Raw genomic sequence first — 14,904 nt, 5'->3', positions numbered from 1 at the left:
AGACCATCGGGTCGGGAGGTGGGCATGGCATCGCGATGCATCGTGTAGTGGCCCTGACTGAACTTCAATGTTGGAGGCGTCTTGTTTCCGGGAAGTTTAGGGTATGCTTACATATCCTTTTCCTTGACATAAGAAAGGGAGACGTCCAGATGTGCCGGCAGAGATGAAATGGCTGCCTTGGGAACTTGAGTGACTAGAGGGAGTTGGACTTTTATTCTGATTGTAGTCTTGGAGGACAAGGACGGAAAACTGGAACGATTTATGATGAAGCACTGAATGACTGTTAAATTTGGCTCTTAATCTATTATTGTGCTAAATCCTGGCGATACTGATGTTCAGCTGAAAACACTGGATATCAAGGATGTTCCGAGTTGGTGCAGCATCGCGAGATTGTTTGTTGGTGTTGCAGAGCTGGAATAGCTGCATGATGACGTAAGCAAAGCAAGCTCACATGGTCTGTGCTTTTCACTCATCGCTGATTGGACATCTGGGTGGAGTGCTGCTGACGTACGGATGCTGCACGAATGGCACCTTCTCTCTTCGGTCCGGCAGCATGCATGTTTTGACAGATGCCACCGGCCGGTTTCAATGTGGGTGTCGGTGGCGTCCTTCAACTTCTCCACCAACTTCTCCCCAACTTTGACTGCAACTCCAACTTCATCGCCATCTTCATCTTCAACCTCACCGATTTCGACATCCGCTTCAGCATCTAAGCCCGCTCTAGAACTAGCTTCAGCATCAAAATCAATTGGTCGGCATCATCACGGAATCCAAAAGGAGCCGCAGGAACCGGACCACGCATACTTCCAGCCCAGGCCCCAGTATCTTCGATCAGCATGCCAAAGACCAAAGCAATTCCCGACCCTCTTGCGGAGGATCGCCAACGCACCCAAACCGTACCCAAACTGCCTAGAACCCAAGAGGTCGTGAATGGTCCCATGGTCTCGACACCAGCCCCAGCAACGGCTGGCGACGGTGACAACATGACAGTCATCAACAGCGACGGAACTACCACCACCTACACTGCCTCTGGAAAGCTGCTCGACGGCGAACAACAAAGGACCAGCGAGGAGGCCAAGGCGATCACCGACAGCGACAGGGCAACCGCCAAGGGATCTCCCAGCGTTCGTTCTAAGAAGATGGAGAGGATGAAGCGCAAGCTCGAAAATAAGAAGGCCAAGTCGGCACGTCACCAGTCAACTAATCTCCTTGATCTCCCGAATGAGCTCCTCTTCAACATATTTAGCCAAATGCGTCCCAGTGAAGTCTTGGGAATTCTCCACATCTGCAGGGCATTTCACGATCTGGTCCAGCACAGCGAGGCCCTACTCTCCCGCCACATCGTCTCAGCGAGATACCCCGTCCTCGCAAAATGCTTCAGGCTGCCCGTCAGCCTAGACGATATTGACCCAAAGCTCCATGTCGTCCTGCAGTACGAGACCAGAATCCAGATGCTCGGCATCCACCGACGATACCAACACATCCCCCAGCCTGACCCCTTCGCTGCCTGCACCTGCCTGACCTGCGTTCTACGATGGCAAGCTCTCTTCACCATCATCGATTTCAATTACTGGCAGGAAAACCTGGCTTCTGGAAAGCCAATTCCCGTCATCCCCCGCGACCAAATCCCCGAGTGGAACAAGACGCTCAAGGAGCGGACGGCCAGGATTGTTCTGAGGGCGCTCAAGTCCCCACTCATGTACGCCCGCATTCTCGAGATGCACCTCATGAATACGTGTGCGGCCATCAAGCGGCAGACCGAGAATAGGGGTAACCGACGCCGTCACTTCACCATGACTCAAGCAGATGAGGACTCTGGCACCGACAGCTTTCTCGAACAGGAGGGTCCCTCTACAGCCGACATGCCCTTCCAGCGGGACGGCTACGACCTGCTCGAGGTCTTCCTCCCTACCCGAACCTGGCTTAAGAATGAAACCAGGTGGGCGTACATGCCAGCCGACATCCATGACAGAGACTTGGCATGGGCTGCAAAGAGGTGGAATCCCGTGTTCGCAGCCGAGCCAATCCCGAAAGATAGCGAGGTCTAGCAGAGAGTCGCCAACGATGCTCGGTTCAAACGCGCAAACAGTCGCAAGTATCTATATAGCGCCGACGGCTGTATAATCCGTCCTTATCAAGCCACTGAGAAAGACTTTTCATATGTGGTGCCTATGCATCGGGTTAATGGCAGGCTTGTGCTTTGGCAAGTTCGTTCGTCTGGGAATCAGAATCATGCCCTCGTCCGCGAGGCCGAAATTGCAAAGCTGAAGATTCGGGCCCGCCGATGTAGGGCCCAGGAATTCAGGCAGTGTGTCGAGAATATCCACTTTTTTGATTTGTACCCCGAGAGGTTGCCTGACTTGGGATTGCTTTACAGGTGGTCCGGACCTTGAAGGAGACAAAACTGTTGCAAGGAGAATGTAGTCTCACAGCGTCGAGGAAGCATGGTCTTGGAGTAGCCATACACGAGTAAAAAAGCCTGACTCACTAGCGTCTAATGCATTTCCGCTTCATTTTCTTCCTCCTCCGTTTGTCTGTTGCTTTGGGGGCCAACGAAAGAATGGCTCCCGTTCCTTTCCCCGTTTTCGTTAACCGTCTTCCCAACTTTCCCCTCGCCGAAATCATCAGATGATCACTCTCCTCTCGTCAGGTTCTCTTTTGCTACTGACTACTCCATTTGCCGCTCAACTGCTTAGACCTCCGTCTCGGACCGTTTAGTAAACACGCAGTGAAGGTTCGCCGGCTTAACTATCAGCTGGAACTTCGCCTCCTCCTCGAACCTCTTGCCGTCCTCCCCCGGAGCGAACTGGAAGTCGTAGTGCCAGAGAGTATAAGCGATCGTGAGGCGGAGGACGTTCAACGCCAGGCGTCGTCCTACGCAATCGAAGCGTCCTAGGGGATTTGGTGAGTTGCTGAGACAAGAAATTTGCGGCCATCGATAAAACTCACCGTAGTGAAAGGGCACGAAAGCCCTGCGGTCGAGTATCAAATCCGGCCTTGTCGTCCACCGCTCGGGTATGAACTCGTCCGGATACTTCCAGTACTTGGGGCCTACCCCTTCATCAGCATCCCATCAGCACGAAAGAAAGACAAGGCACCACGTACTCCGATGATAACAATGTAGCGGCGTAAACAGTGTCACGCCTCCCGGAATGTGTGTCCCGTCCACCACGACCCCCTCGGGCGGCGCGATCCGGGGCCCGTTGATTGCCGCCGGGGTCTGGATCCGCAGGGTCTCGTTGATGACGGCCTCCAAGAGCCCGAGCCCGTTCAGGTCAACCACGGCGAACTCGCCCGGCAGGGTAGCGCCGTGCGCCGCTGCGATCTCGTCGTAGAGCCGGCGGCGGAGGTTGGCGTCTCGAGCGAGATAGAAGAATGCGTGGCCCAGGGCGCACGAGATTGTGTCTCTGGAGTTGTGGACGAGTCAGGGACGCATCAAGACATGGTGAGAAAGAAAGAATACGTACGTGGCGCCGATTAGGATCGCCTTTGAGTCGCTGTACAGGACGTTGATGTTGTGGAACGACTTTGGCTTCTCGGACCTGTGGTCGTCAAGGAAATACTTGAGCATATCATGCCTCTCGTCCGAGTCGACCTAACAACACACCAAACGACTCAGTCCAAGATGTCCAATCTCTTTCCTCCGCCCGTTCCTTTCCTTCAGCAGCGCTGGACAGGTAACTCACCGCGATCCTCTCGTCAACAAGCCGGTTGCCCAGGTCTTCGAACTCCTTGGCCATCCCGGTCCGCGGCAACCGGGCGAGTAAGACGAGCGGCCAGGGCGTCTGGCCGAGACGCGCCGCCATCTTGAACGTGAACTCGATGAGATCGAGCATGCGGTCCTCCCGGCCGTCGCGGATGGTGCCGAAGTCCCGGCCGTAGCCGACGCGGCCCATGTTATCGAAGGGGATGAGCTTGGCGTAAAGCGTCGTGTTGACGGGAGTGCCTTGGAGGTCGTCGAGGCGCGAGAGGAAGGTCCGGAGGACGGCGCGGGTCTCCTCTTCGTACTTCTCGAGGGCTGGCACGGGAGAGAGAGGGGGTTTAGTTTTTTGCTGCACTATTTTTCTTCTTCCTTTTGCTCCAGGGCTGTTCTAACCTTTACTTCCTAGGGCCTGGTCCCAGACCTTGCGCCTGTCGCGGTGTTCCTCGTTGTGCCAAAGGGAATCAAGGTTCAGCTCGCCGTTGGTGATCAGCTCGTCGTAGAAGCCGGTGTTGTGCTTGGTGCTTTTCGCCTGCGGGCCGTGTATCTTGTTGAAAGCGTCGAGGTTCACGATAGACATGTCGTTGGGGCCTGGTCAGAGTTGTCAGGATACACAGCATCTACTATCGACTGACACCCTCGCGTCAAGGAGAAGCGGTCACTGTGAGTAATTACCAACTCGCACAAAGTCTCCGTACTCGGCATGCATCTCCAGGTACCGCTGATGCAGCCTCCAATTCCTGTTCTGCCACATCAGATATGCCTTCGAGGCCCGCGTCAGCAGAGGACCGGGGAACCGGCGAAGGGGATGGAAAAGAAGACGATAGGCCCCGATGCTGGCGAAGAGGGCGAAGAAGTACGACCCAGACAGCTCCGCGTAGAGTATGACTCCGCGGTAGAGTCCCAGCGACGTCGTGGTCTTGACAAAGAGAAGCGACAGCGCCAGGATGTAAAAGATTGCAATCTTGAGGGCGTCCATGCTCCGTGGGCCGCGGATGAAGTAGAGCCAGTGCGACAAAAGGCCGGTCGCGGCAGCCAGCGTGCAGGACAGGCTCGTCTCTGCGCCCAAGCTCGCCATTTTGATCGCAAGAACGTCTCTCATGATGTGTTTGTTTGTAGTGTTATCCTGTCAATGGAAAACGGGATTAGACGCAATAGCTGATGCCGGCCAGCAAAAGGGATAGATCAAAACTTTATAGCTCATGGAGACGCCGGCCCGCAGCGCGCGGGGCCCGAGTCAAAGCAACGGATTGTGAAGCCATCAGTAGCAGACTAGCAGTAGCAACCTTTTCTCTTCAGACGGCTGTAGCAAGTCAAATAGGCACATCATTGCACGGGACAGCCTTGTTAGTTGTCAAGAAAGATAGACCGGCGGACCGTCGGCGTTCTAAATACATGTCTTACTCCCAAGATCGAAGGGGAACTGTGATCATCTTGCCAGAAGGATAAGGGTCCGGATTAGCCGGACGTGCGTAAAACAAGCCTCGGCAGCACCGCAGACTGCACGGGATGTACCCCAGAGAAATCGGGATTAGGGTTCTCGAGCGGTGCATGTGAGATCACCTCTGTATGAGAGTTGCCGTTGCGAATGCGTCGGCACGACTCCAATCACAGGGTTGATAGATCTATGGATGCGAGAGCTAAACAGACTGCCTAGCAATCATCCACGTTATACTGCAAGGACCGTACTGACAAATGACACGAAATAAGCCGCGTTGTGAGGTCCTTACCCAACCTTAAAGAGTGTTCTAGTGTCACATTAAGGTTGATTAGAAATCACAAAATGCCAAACAAAATAAGTGTGAAACGCTTCCTTCGTCTAAATCATACAGCTAATGCAAATAACTCCCACTCATCCCAAAATCCTCTCGCCTAACTTGTTGTACAAATCTTAAGTCATGCAATTCATCGCAAGGCTGATTGGCCACGGTGAGCGTGTGAAACCCACCTAGCATCGTCGGCGGCCACCACCCATCATGCCGCCGCCACCCATGCCGCCCATACCGCGTCTGCCGAATCCGCCGCCGCCGCCGAACCCGGAGCGGGGCCCACAGCCCCGGCCGCCGCCGCCCATCATTCCGCCGCCTCCCATGCCTCCACCGTGGTGGTGGTGATGGGTTTGCACGACCGCCGGGCGGGGCCCTCCCATCATGCCACCGCCGCCGCCGTAGGTTCTACGTCTGGATCCGCCGAAGCACATGGTGTGTCTTTTGAGAAGTGAAAAGTTTGTGTTGGATGGGTGTTTTGCGAAGACTTTTGTCGCTTCGGAGGAGAGTGTGTTCTTTCTACTGTTTTGGGTAGAAGCTTGATTTGGTTGTGTTTTGGTGTATAGTGGTAGTAGTAGTAGTAGTTGAGGGATTGGTTGATTGAATTGAATCGAGACTGGTGCTCAAGACTTGCTTCAAGGTGTTTTGTGTTTGTTGTGATTGAGAGTGATGAGTAAACCCTTGATTCGGGGAGACGAACATTCCACCTTTATAGAAAAGAACTCGTCGACGAACTCGTCAGCCCAGCATGATGCTTCAAGACCCTTCGTGCGTCATATCGTCCCGTCGGCAGAGCGCTAAGACGCCAACCGCTCGGGTCGGCACTAGCATGGACGGACCCCAACTTGGCTCATGTCATGAGGGGCCGCGCAATCAGACCCCACTGCAGGATCTGGACCAACGTCACCGTGAGCCGCAATCAAGTGTCCGTTGCCCAAGTGGCTTGCCGGCACATGCGACCCCCGCGGTGAAGCCACTGGGGAGAGGGGGGGGAAAGAGGGGAAGTGAGAGGGCTCAAGGTTCATCCCGACAAACTTGGTTGTGGCTTGCCAATGCTGAGCCACAATGCCATCTCGAGCAGTCGTAATGGTTCGGTCAATGCCGAGACACACCGACCCAATGCAAGGGTTCCAAAGCGGTCGCCACTTCCCGAACGCCCTACGTGATGAGCGGGTCACGCGAGCGTCGTAGTCGTGTGGCCACTGAGAGACCATCAGTCTTGTATGGCGGCACTCTGAAGCCGCGTGTGGTTGTGCCAACTGCGCTGATGCGGTTTGGTGCCTTGGCCGACGTTTGTTCTTGGGGGGTGATGTCGACTACAGTCGTCAGCGATACCGGATCAGTTGTAGTTTGTTTGTGTAAACTTCTGTGGAAACTCTCGTCGAGCAGGTTAGCCGGCGAAACTATCCGCCCCAAGCACCTTGGTTTTGGCCATCGAACGTCATTCAATTGAATTGTTCTAGACCCAAGAGCCAAAGCTCCCAGACTTTGACCGGCGGAAACGAGGCGCGAGTGAGGCTCGGCTGATTGCCCAGGGTGTTTTAGGGACCACGCGTTGTTTGGCCAGGACTCCCCTCCTTATGCTTAGGTGGTGAATGACGCACGGCCTTGCCTCGCCCTGCTCTCATGCAAACTCCACGATGTTAGTTCCTTGGTTGCTTGTAGGCTTTCGACCAAGTGACAGGGCGTACGTAGTTGTGAGTTTTGGCCCGTAGCCTTAGGAAACATCGCACGCTGACCGGGCTTCCGCTATGTCGGGAGGACCAGTCTGTTTGTTTTCGGAAGCAGTTTGCGAATCGAACTGAGGGCTGCAAGGTTGTGATATGGAATGCAGACAATAAGTTACTCCGTCCCTGTTTGAATTGGTGGTACGAACCCGGCTTGGCTGACTTTCACGGCGCATTTGGTTCGACTCTGGCAGTGGTATCCAATCTCTTCCCCGCCGGTAAGGCCTCGCAAAACAGTTGTTATCGATCAGAAAATATTTCCCTCAAGAATTGAATTACCTGTACTCAAGATCCTAGGTGGTTTTGAGACTTACATCTTGTGAAATAACTCTTGAAAATTTACCTGTTAACCAAGTCTCTAAGACTAATACACCGACCACACATTAAGAGTACGGCTGACAGTGGAGCATGATCAAGAGCTCCATTTCCGCGATTAGGTAGCATCCTAGGCAGCCCCCTATCGTTGGTCGATTAACTTCTAGGCATCGTCGCCAGCTCGTGGACGACCTCTCAAGTCCGACCCGGCCCAGTTCAAGCTGTTCTTACAACATCACCACTGTTGCTATCATCGTCACCGCCACCAATAGCAGCAACACCAGAAGCAAGCACCAATATGGATCTCGTTTCCCGCGCCGTCCGGTTCCTCGTCGGCATGTTGGTACACCTGAGGTCCATTGCTGATGCTACTGACAGCGTGCTGGACATTGGCGTGGTCTTCCCGCGCCCGAACGGGACGTATGTGCCGATGGAGTGGTTTCTCATTGTTTCTGCCTCCAGCCTCTCGTTAGACTTGACATTTTCAATAGTTCCATGACCATGCTCGATCGACAAGGTCAACGAGCGGACGTTCGACCTGGAATGGGTCAACTACTCCAGCGAGCCCTACCTGCTCTCTGCCTTCATGGACTTCAAAATTGAGGGCCAGCTGAAGCTGCTCTGGACGACTTGGTGGGGACAGTGCGACGAGAGCGGCGACGAGGTCCGCATCATCAGTAACAGCAGTGACAAGCTCTGGGTTGGCTTCAATATGAAGCAAGGTGCCCAAACGGCCGATCTCGTCGCTGCCACGGCAAAGATGAGAAATGGCCCACCAACGTCGGAGTGGCCACCAACGTGACGGGCAAGACGCACGATGTGCCCAAGCCCCTTTCTGGCCAGAACATACAGTATGGCACTTGTGCAGCAGTGGCCTCCTCCTCTCCGACCCCGACTTCGAACCACTACAGGGACAAGATCGACAAGGCTACGGTCGAGAGCACGAAGTCCAATGAGCTCAGCCGGAGATGCAGACGCCTGAGCCCGCCCGCCTGCAAGTTTCCCAGAGGAGGATCAGACCACCCAGACGTTGAAAGGGCTCAGTGGTATCTTTAGGCCCTGTGCGGTTAGGAGATTGAAGTTTCAGTTATATCAAGGGATGGTACAAAGATAGTGAGTTTCGATGCGTGAGGCGAGTGATATGTTGGAGAACTGCCTCTACAGTGACAGGAAGAGGATATAAAAGAAGTAATAGAGCGGGGTTGGCTCTTACTCGAGCCAGCCAGGGACGGGCGGTGAGCACCTACGTCGAGTAATGCACCGAGAACGAGGGGCGTTGCACACATGTTCTTGTTCCGAGAGGATTCTCCCCTGGCCTCTTGGCTACGAAGGCCATTGGTTAAGTTGTGCTCGCCCCGCTCGGCCTCCACAATAGCGTCTACCGTCTTAGAAAACCGTCGTCGGGCCTCTGTCCCCGAATCAGTCTGCTGCTTTCTTGCTTCTTCCGACGCTGGATTGTCCGCGGGATGGATCCCGGAGGTAGGGAGGCGGGGCGACAGACATTGGGAAGTGGACTGTCGTCAAACATGTGGGAGTGAAGATAGATCTAAGCATCAAATTGGTAAGACGTTGGAAGATGGCGGGGAAGCGTCGGGCTTGGATAGAGCTATATTTGACTGCAAATCGGCCAGGATCGGCGGCTTTCTCCTCGAGCTTCTTCTCATCATGTTCTGGTCCCCGCTTAGATTGTCTACTTAGGTGGCAACACTTCACTTGAGGAGCTGAATGAACATCGTTGGAAACCCGCATGGACTACGATGAGCATTTTTGATCTTAAGAAAAGATCTTACTGTGCAATAGTGATAGGTAAGAATCGACGTGTCCAAAACCTGCGTGCAAAATCGGATTCCTTCCATGTATGCTTCGAGGGCGCTTTACTGAGAATCTGCCTGAAGGTATTGCTTATTAACAGCGCGACTACGTAATCCCGTAGGTTACGGTACCATTGCCAACAGTTCACTTGCTGAGTAAGCGCCAAGAAATGTCCGTTCATTCTTTTCCGCCGCGGTTCCTTCGTTCCGCCGGAACACTTACCATCGATAACTTCACACACACACACCGGCACGTATTTGACGCGTTGAAGATTGAATGGGAAAAAGAAGACTTTTGCTATGAGTGAATCTACTCCCCTCGCACGTTCCCATTAGCCCTAGTAATTAGTCAAATCATGGGAAGATGGAAAGCACGTTTTGATTCAAATGGAGACGCCCAGAACACACCCAAGAAATGACATCGCCAAGGAAGATAGTCAATATTAGGTCCTCTTTTACTCCACCTGCGGAAACTTGGCGGAAACTTGGCATATAATCCTGTGCACTCAAGCAATAGGCGGGGAAGGAAAACATCGACGCAGTTTGAGAAATCCTAATAAGGATGAAGCTCTAATTGACGGTGCATGCTTTTCATTGGTAAGCTCAAATAAGACTCTTCCTTTAGCTGTGATGCCTTAAGGGCGATTTTTCTTTTACTGCCCAAAATTTTGCCATTTACTCGGGGTACGCTCAAGATCTGGACGTAACGTAATACGTGATTACGATAGGGTTGGGTGAAGAAAGGAAACTCAATTGGAAGATTTGATTGCCAGGAAATCTTGGCGGACTTGGCAAAGCTCAACACATACAAAACCTGACCTGAGCCCGAGCCGAACTCGTTTGTTTTCTTCTCTCACCACACTCACCACCAACCAACCTGTCGAGAAACTGATTCGTATACTCATCCCTTTGGCTCTCAACCGCCTCTCCTCTCCTCGAATCTTCATCTTCATCTTACTGGAGTCTCCTTATAGACTTCACAACTTCTCCTCCTTCCTCTCCGCTTACTCGCCGCAGGAGGCCCACCTTCACCGACTGAACTGTACTCGTACTCCATGGAATTTGCTACTGTTCAGGACCTGCTCCGCGTTGTCGTCTGTGCTTCCGCCTACATGCGACAGCTCACCACTACTCCCAGATAGAGAACAACAACATCAAGACCATTTCACCGACTGCTGCTTGTAACTTACGACGCCGAGGCTTTGTATCAAGATTTTCTGCCCTTCTCTCATCATGGGGTCTGAAAAAGCCAAGCAGCCTGCGGAGCACGTCAGCGGGCAGTCTAACCGCCCTATGACGCAGCCCGCTCACTGTCTTACTTTGGCTGAGGTTGTCGATGAATTGAAAGCAGACCAGATCAATGGCCTTTCAAGCGACGAAGCAGGCAGACGACTCGCGGAGTACGGTAAGAACGATCTCGGGGAGGCCCAGAAGGTGTCCCCTCTACGCATTCTGATCGCGCAGGTTGCCAATGCCATGACATTGGTTCTTATCCTGGCCATGGCTGTCAGTTTCGGCATCAAGTCTTGGATCGAGGGCGGTGTTGTTGCCGGCGTCATCATGCTTAACATCGTCGTCGGTTTCTTCCAGGAGTATTCCGCCGAGAAGACCATGGATTCTCTCCGATCACTGAGCTCTCCCACTGCCCGTATCATCCGTGACGGACAGCCGCAAACGGTCGCTTCTTCCGACTTGGTTCCCGGAGACTTAGTTGAGCTCAAGACGGGCGATACCATTCCAGCCGATGTTCGGTAAGTTAAAAACCACATACATGCTCAATTACATGGATAAGTCTGTTGACGAGCTACCTACAGTGTCTATGAGGCAGTCAACTTTGAGACGGATGAAGCCCTTTTGACGGGCGAATCTCTTCCTGTTCGCAAGAAGGAAGATGCTACCTTTGAGGTGTCAACCGGCCCCGGCGATCGTCTGAACGTCGCCTACAGCTCTTCCAACGTTACCAAGGGTCGTGCCAAGGGAATCGTGTTCTCCACCGGTTCGTACACTGAGATCGGTGCTATTGCTGCTCAACTCCGACAAAAGGAATCCAAGATCCGCGAACCCAAGAAGACCCGCGAGGACCCCAATGCGCGCGCCAAGCCCCATCGTTATCTCGAGGCCTACATGTTGACAGTCAGCGATGCGGTCGGCCGTTTCCTGGGTCTCAACGTTGGAACCCCTCTGCAGAGAAAACTGTCCAAGCTTGCTGTCCTGCTGTTCTTCATTGCCGTCGTATGCGCCATCATCGTACTGGGAGCCAACGAGTTCCGCGCCACCCAGGATGTTATTATCTACGCGGTGGCCACTGGTCTTTCCATGATCCCTGCCAGTTTGGTAGTTGTCTTGACGATTACTATGGCTGCGGGCACCAAGCGAATGGTGAAGAGAAATGTTGTCGTTCGTAACTTGAAGTCTCTCGAAGCTTTGGGTGCTGTTACCGACATTTGCTCCGACAAGACTGGTACTCTCACTCAGGGAAAGATGGTCGCAAGGGGCGTCTGGATACCATCGAAGGGTACCTTTACCGTCGAAAACTCCACGTCCGCGCTCGACCCTACTGCTGGAGATGTTCGCTTTCACACGTCGTCGCCTCGCGCCATCGACCTCAAGAAGGCTGGAGAAGCTTGTGGTTCCATCATCAAACCTAGCGAACATGCTTCCGGCTCTGATGCAGGCTTTGGCCTCGCGGAATTTTTGAACGTCGCCTGCCTTGCCAACCTTGCTACCGTCAACAAGAACAAGGAGGGTGCTTGGGAAGCCCGTGGCGACCCTACTGAGATTGCCATCCAGGTTATGGCTAGTCGGTTTGGCTGGAACCGCGTCGCCTTGACTGGTGATGAAGGTTCCGAGTGGAGGGATGTTGCCGAGCTGCCGTTTGACTCCGACGTCAAGCGTATGTCGGTCGTCATGAGGAACAAGGACGGTTCTTACCATGCCCTCACCAAGGGCGCTGTCGAACGGGTGATTGAAAGCTGCACTACCTACACCCCCGATAGTTCTGGCAACCTTGTTGACATCAAAGATTTCCGCGACGAGATCCTTCAGAACATGCAGTCTCTAGCCAGCCTTGGTCTCCGTGTGCTCGCTCTCGCCAGCAAGCCGATGCCTGGTGAGGTCAAGGTTGATGCCGAGACCGGGGTCGACAGATCCGCCATCGAGTGCGATCTGGTATTCCGCGGCCTCGTTGGACTTTACGATCCGCCTCGTCCGGAATCTGCCCCCGCTGTTAGACAGTGCCACGAGGCCGGCATTGAGGTGCACATGTTGACCGGTGACCATCCTGAAACCGCCAAAGCGATCGCCATTGAAGTGGGCATTCTGCCTACCAAAATGCATCTCGTCGCGAGAGACATGGCCGATTCGATGGTCATGACTGCGACGCAGTTCGACGCCCTCAGCGACGATGCTGTTGACGACCTGCCTGTGTTGCCCCTGGTTATCGCAAGATGTGCTCCCAGCACCAAGGTTCGGATGATCGAGGCTCTTCATCGTCGCGGACGTTTCTGCGCAATGGTAAGCCCCCCCCCCCTTCCCCCCACATCCTTGGACACGTCACATTATTGTCAGGTGTGACTAACTTTTTATTCTCACAGACTGGCGATGGAGTCAACGATTCTCCCTCGCTTCGTCGTGCTGATGTTGGTATTGCAATGGGTGTTGCTGGTTCCGATGTTGCCAAGGTAAATTTCTTCCACGTCGATACTCCGCTCCACAGAACGTTGCTGAACTCTTGTAGGATGCTTCTGATATTGTGCTTTCTGACGACAACTTCGCCTCCATCTTGGCCGCCATCGAAGAAGGACGCCGCATCTTTGACAACATTCAAAAATTCGTTCTTCACGTTCTGGCTGAGAATGTCGCGCAAGCTGGTACTCTCCTTGTGGGTCTTGCTTTCAAGGATAGGACTGGGCTTTCGGTTTTCCCCCTCGCCCCTGTTCAGGTTGTCTGGATTATCATGGCGACATCTGGTCTCCCTGATATGGGTCTTGGGTTTGAGCGCGCAGTCCCCGATATTCTCCAGCGGCCCCCACGCTCGCTCAAAGCCGGCATCTTCACTACTGAGTTCCTGATAGACATGGTGTTCTACGGACTTTGGATCACCCTGCTCTGTCTGGCCAGTTTCGTGCTTGTGATCTATGGGTTTGGCAACGGTGAACTTGGCGAAAGGTGTAACGAGACGTACTCCCCGTCTTGCGACCTTGTCTTCCGCGCAAGAGCTACCACCTTTGCTTGTCTGACGTGGTTCGCCCTGTTTCTTGCATGGGAGATGATCGATACCAGACGATCGTTCTTCCGCATGCAACCTGGGTCTAAGCGATACTTTACGCAGTGGATTGCAGACATATGGAGGAACCAATTCCTCTTCTGGGCTATCGTCTTCGGCTTCGTCACCCTATTCCCTCTGATCTATATCCCTGTCTTGAACAAGGAGGTCTTCAAGCATACCCCGATATCTTGGGAGTGGGCAATTGTCTTCATCGCTGCCGGACTATTTTTCGCCGGAGTCGAGGCCTGGAAGTTCGGTAAGCGGGTGTACTTCCGCAGACAGGACAGCAAACGCATGGGCAAGTCCTGGAAGGAAACCGACATCGAAGACCGCATCTTTGGACGATACTTCAGTGGAAGTTCCTCTGAGGAAGGGACGGTCGATGGGAGAACGATTGACAAAGCCCAGTGAGAGAGCGTCGAACGAACTCCGCGTGTTGATCTTGGAAGGTGTCCCTTCACCCTTCGAAACACGCGACGTGGGTTGATGTCAGTCCTTGCATCAACAACACAGACGAGCAAAGGTGATTGCTAGATTGCTTCTGCTTCTTTTTTTTTATTCTTCCTGCTATTTGGCACCTACCAGATTGCAGAGCGTTTTGTTTGTTGTCTACAACCTACTCTCGACGAGGGCAGAATTCATTCCCCTTACCCTTGTCTTGGATACGGCGGCACTGGCAATTTCAGAGAGAACAAACGAACTTTTAGAACACCCAATTTTTGGGGTCGGGGTTGAGGAGAGAAAATCACAGGAATCAAGAAATGGTGCATAGACCGAAAACAGAAATAGAAAAGCGTTGTTGCACTGAGACGTCCTTCACGAGAATACTTCCCATCGAACTCTTTATTCGCACCCCATTAACCATGGCAATGGTTCATACACGACGACGATTTGAGACTATAGTGTACTTGCGACATGCCCAGCTGAATTTCGTGCGAGTGACCTTAGTGATCCCTCGATAGACAAGAGTTCAAACTCATCGTGCTTCACTATAGCGTGTAAGGTGTTGTACTGAAACAGAAGTCACAAGTGAGTCCGGAACGCTGTTTCACTGGAAACAAAGTGAAAAGATGTAAGAACGTCGGGCGCAGGAGGAGAGGACCGTACTCCTATCGTCGTAGTGTTATCAGGCCAATGATTGAGAACGCTTCTTGGCACGCCTAGCTCCGGTTCTGCCGTCTTGGTACGCCCGTTTCGCTCGGATGGGAAGACGGCCAAGAAAACCTGTCATCATCCCAGACGGCTTCTTGGCTTATCATCCTTCCATGCAGCTCGAAGACAATCCGCACACCAGCATTGCCCGTCAGCACATTTCTTG

At 53.3% G+C, this 14,904-nt stretch overlaps 5 protein-coding genes across 5 annotated transcripts; 3 read left to right on the top strand and 2 right to left on the bottom strand.

Annotated features, from left to right (window-relative positions):
* The first annotated feature begins 622 nt into the window (after window positions 1–622).
* On the top strand, window positions 623–2,470 carry CDEST_02333 (Putative F-box domain-containing protein). The gene has a single exon (XM_062918492.1). It carries the CDS (start codon window positions 837–839, stop codon window positions 2,046–2,048), a length of 1,212 nt encoding a protein of 403 aa, XP_062774543.1. The 5' UTR covers window positions 623–836; the 3' UTR covers window positions 2,049–2,470.
* Window positions 2,471–2,692: 222 nt separating this feature from the next.
* CDEST_02332 (Putative cytochrome P450) lies at window positions 2,693–4,802 on the bottom strand (the record flags this gene model as incomplete). Its single annotated transcript, XM_062918491.1, has 6 exons — window positions 2,693–3,051; window positions 3,106–3,407; window positions 3,468–3,595; window positions 3,687–4,018; window positions 4,097–4,291; window positions 4,376–4,802. 6 exons carry the CDS (start codon window positions 4,800–4,802, stop codon window positions 2,693–2,695), a joined length of 1,743 nt encoding a protein of 580 aa, XP_062774542.1.
* Window positions 4,803–5,496: 694 nt separating this feature from the next.
* Window positions 5,497–6,133, bottom strand: CDEST_02331 (uncharacterized protein). Its single transcript, XM_062918490.1, has one exon. It carries the CDS (start codon window positions 5,898–5,900, stop codon window positions 5,649–5,651), a length of 252 nt encoding a protein of 83 aa, XP_062774541.1. The 5' UTR covers window positions 5,901–6,133; the 3' UTR covers window positions 5,497–5,648.
* Window positions 6,134–7,806: 1,673 nt separating this feature from the next.
* CDEST_02330 (uncharacterized protein) lies at window positions 7,807–8,564 on the top strand (the record flags this gene model as incomplete). The annotated part of the gene is made up of 3 exons (XM_062918489.1): window positions 7,807–7,905; window positions 8,026–8,185; window positions 8,269–8,564. 3 exons carry the CDS (start codon window positions 7,807–7,809, stop codon window positions 8,562–8,564), a joined length of 555 nt encoding a protein of 184 aa, XP_062774540.1.
* A 1,618-nt stretch (window positions 8,565–10,182) lies between these two features.
* CDEST_02329 (Putative P-type ATPase, HAD-like superfamily, P-type ATPase, haloacid dehalogenase) lies at window positions 10,183–14,392 on the top strand. Its single transcript, XM_062918488.1, has 4 exons — window positions 10,183–11,070; window positions 11,134–12,832; window positions 12,913–12,999; window positions 13,056–14,392. The coding sequence occupies exons 1-4, from the start codon at window positions 10,553–10,555 to the stop codon at window positions 13,995–13,997; spliced, it is 3,246 nt and encodes a 1,081-aa protein (XP_062774539.1). The 5' UTR covers window positions 10,183–10,552; the 3' UTR covers window positions 13,998–14,392.
* Window positions 14,393–14,904: the final 512 nt, after the last annotated feature.

Source organism: Colletotrichum destructivum, chromosome 2 (assembly GCF_034447905.1).
Source record: "Colletotrichum destructivum chromosome 2, complete sequence".
Taxonomy (NCBI): Eukaryota; Fungi; Ascomycota; class Sordariomycetes; order Glomerellales; family Glomerellaceae; genus Colletotrichum; species Colletotrichum destructivum.
Note: the sequence above shows the minus strand (reverse complement) of the source record. Positions and strands in the feature narration are given on the sequence as shown.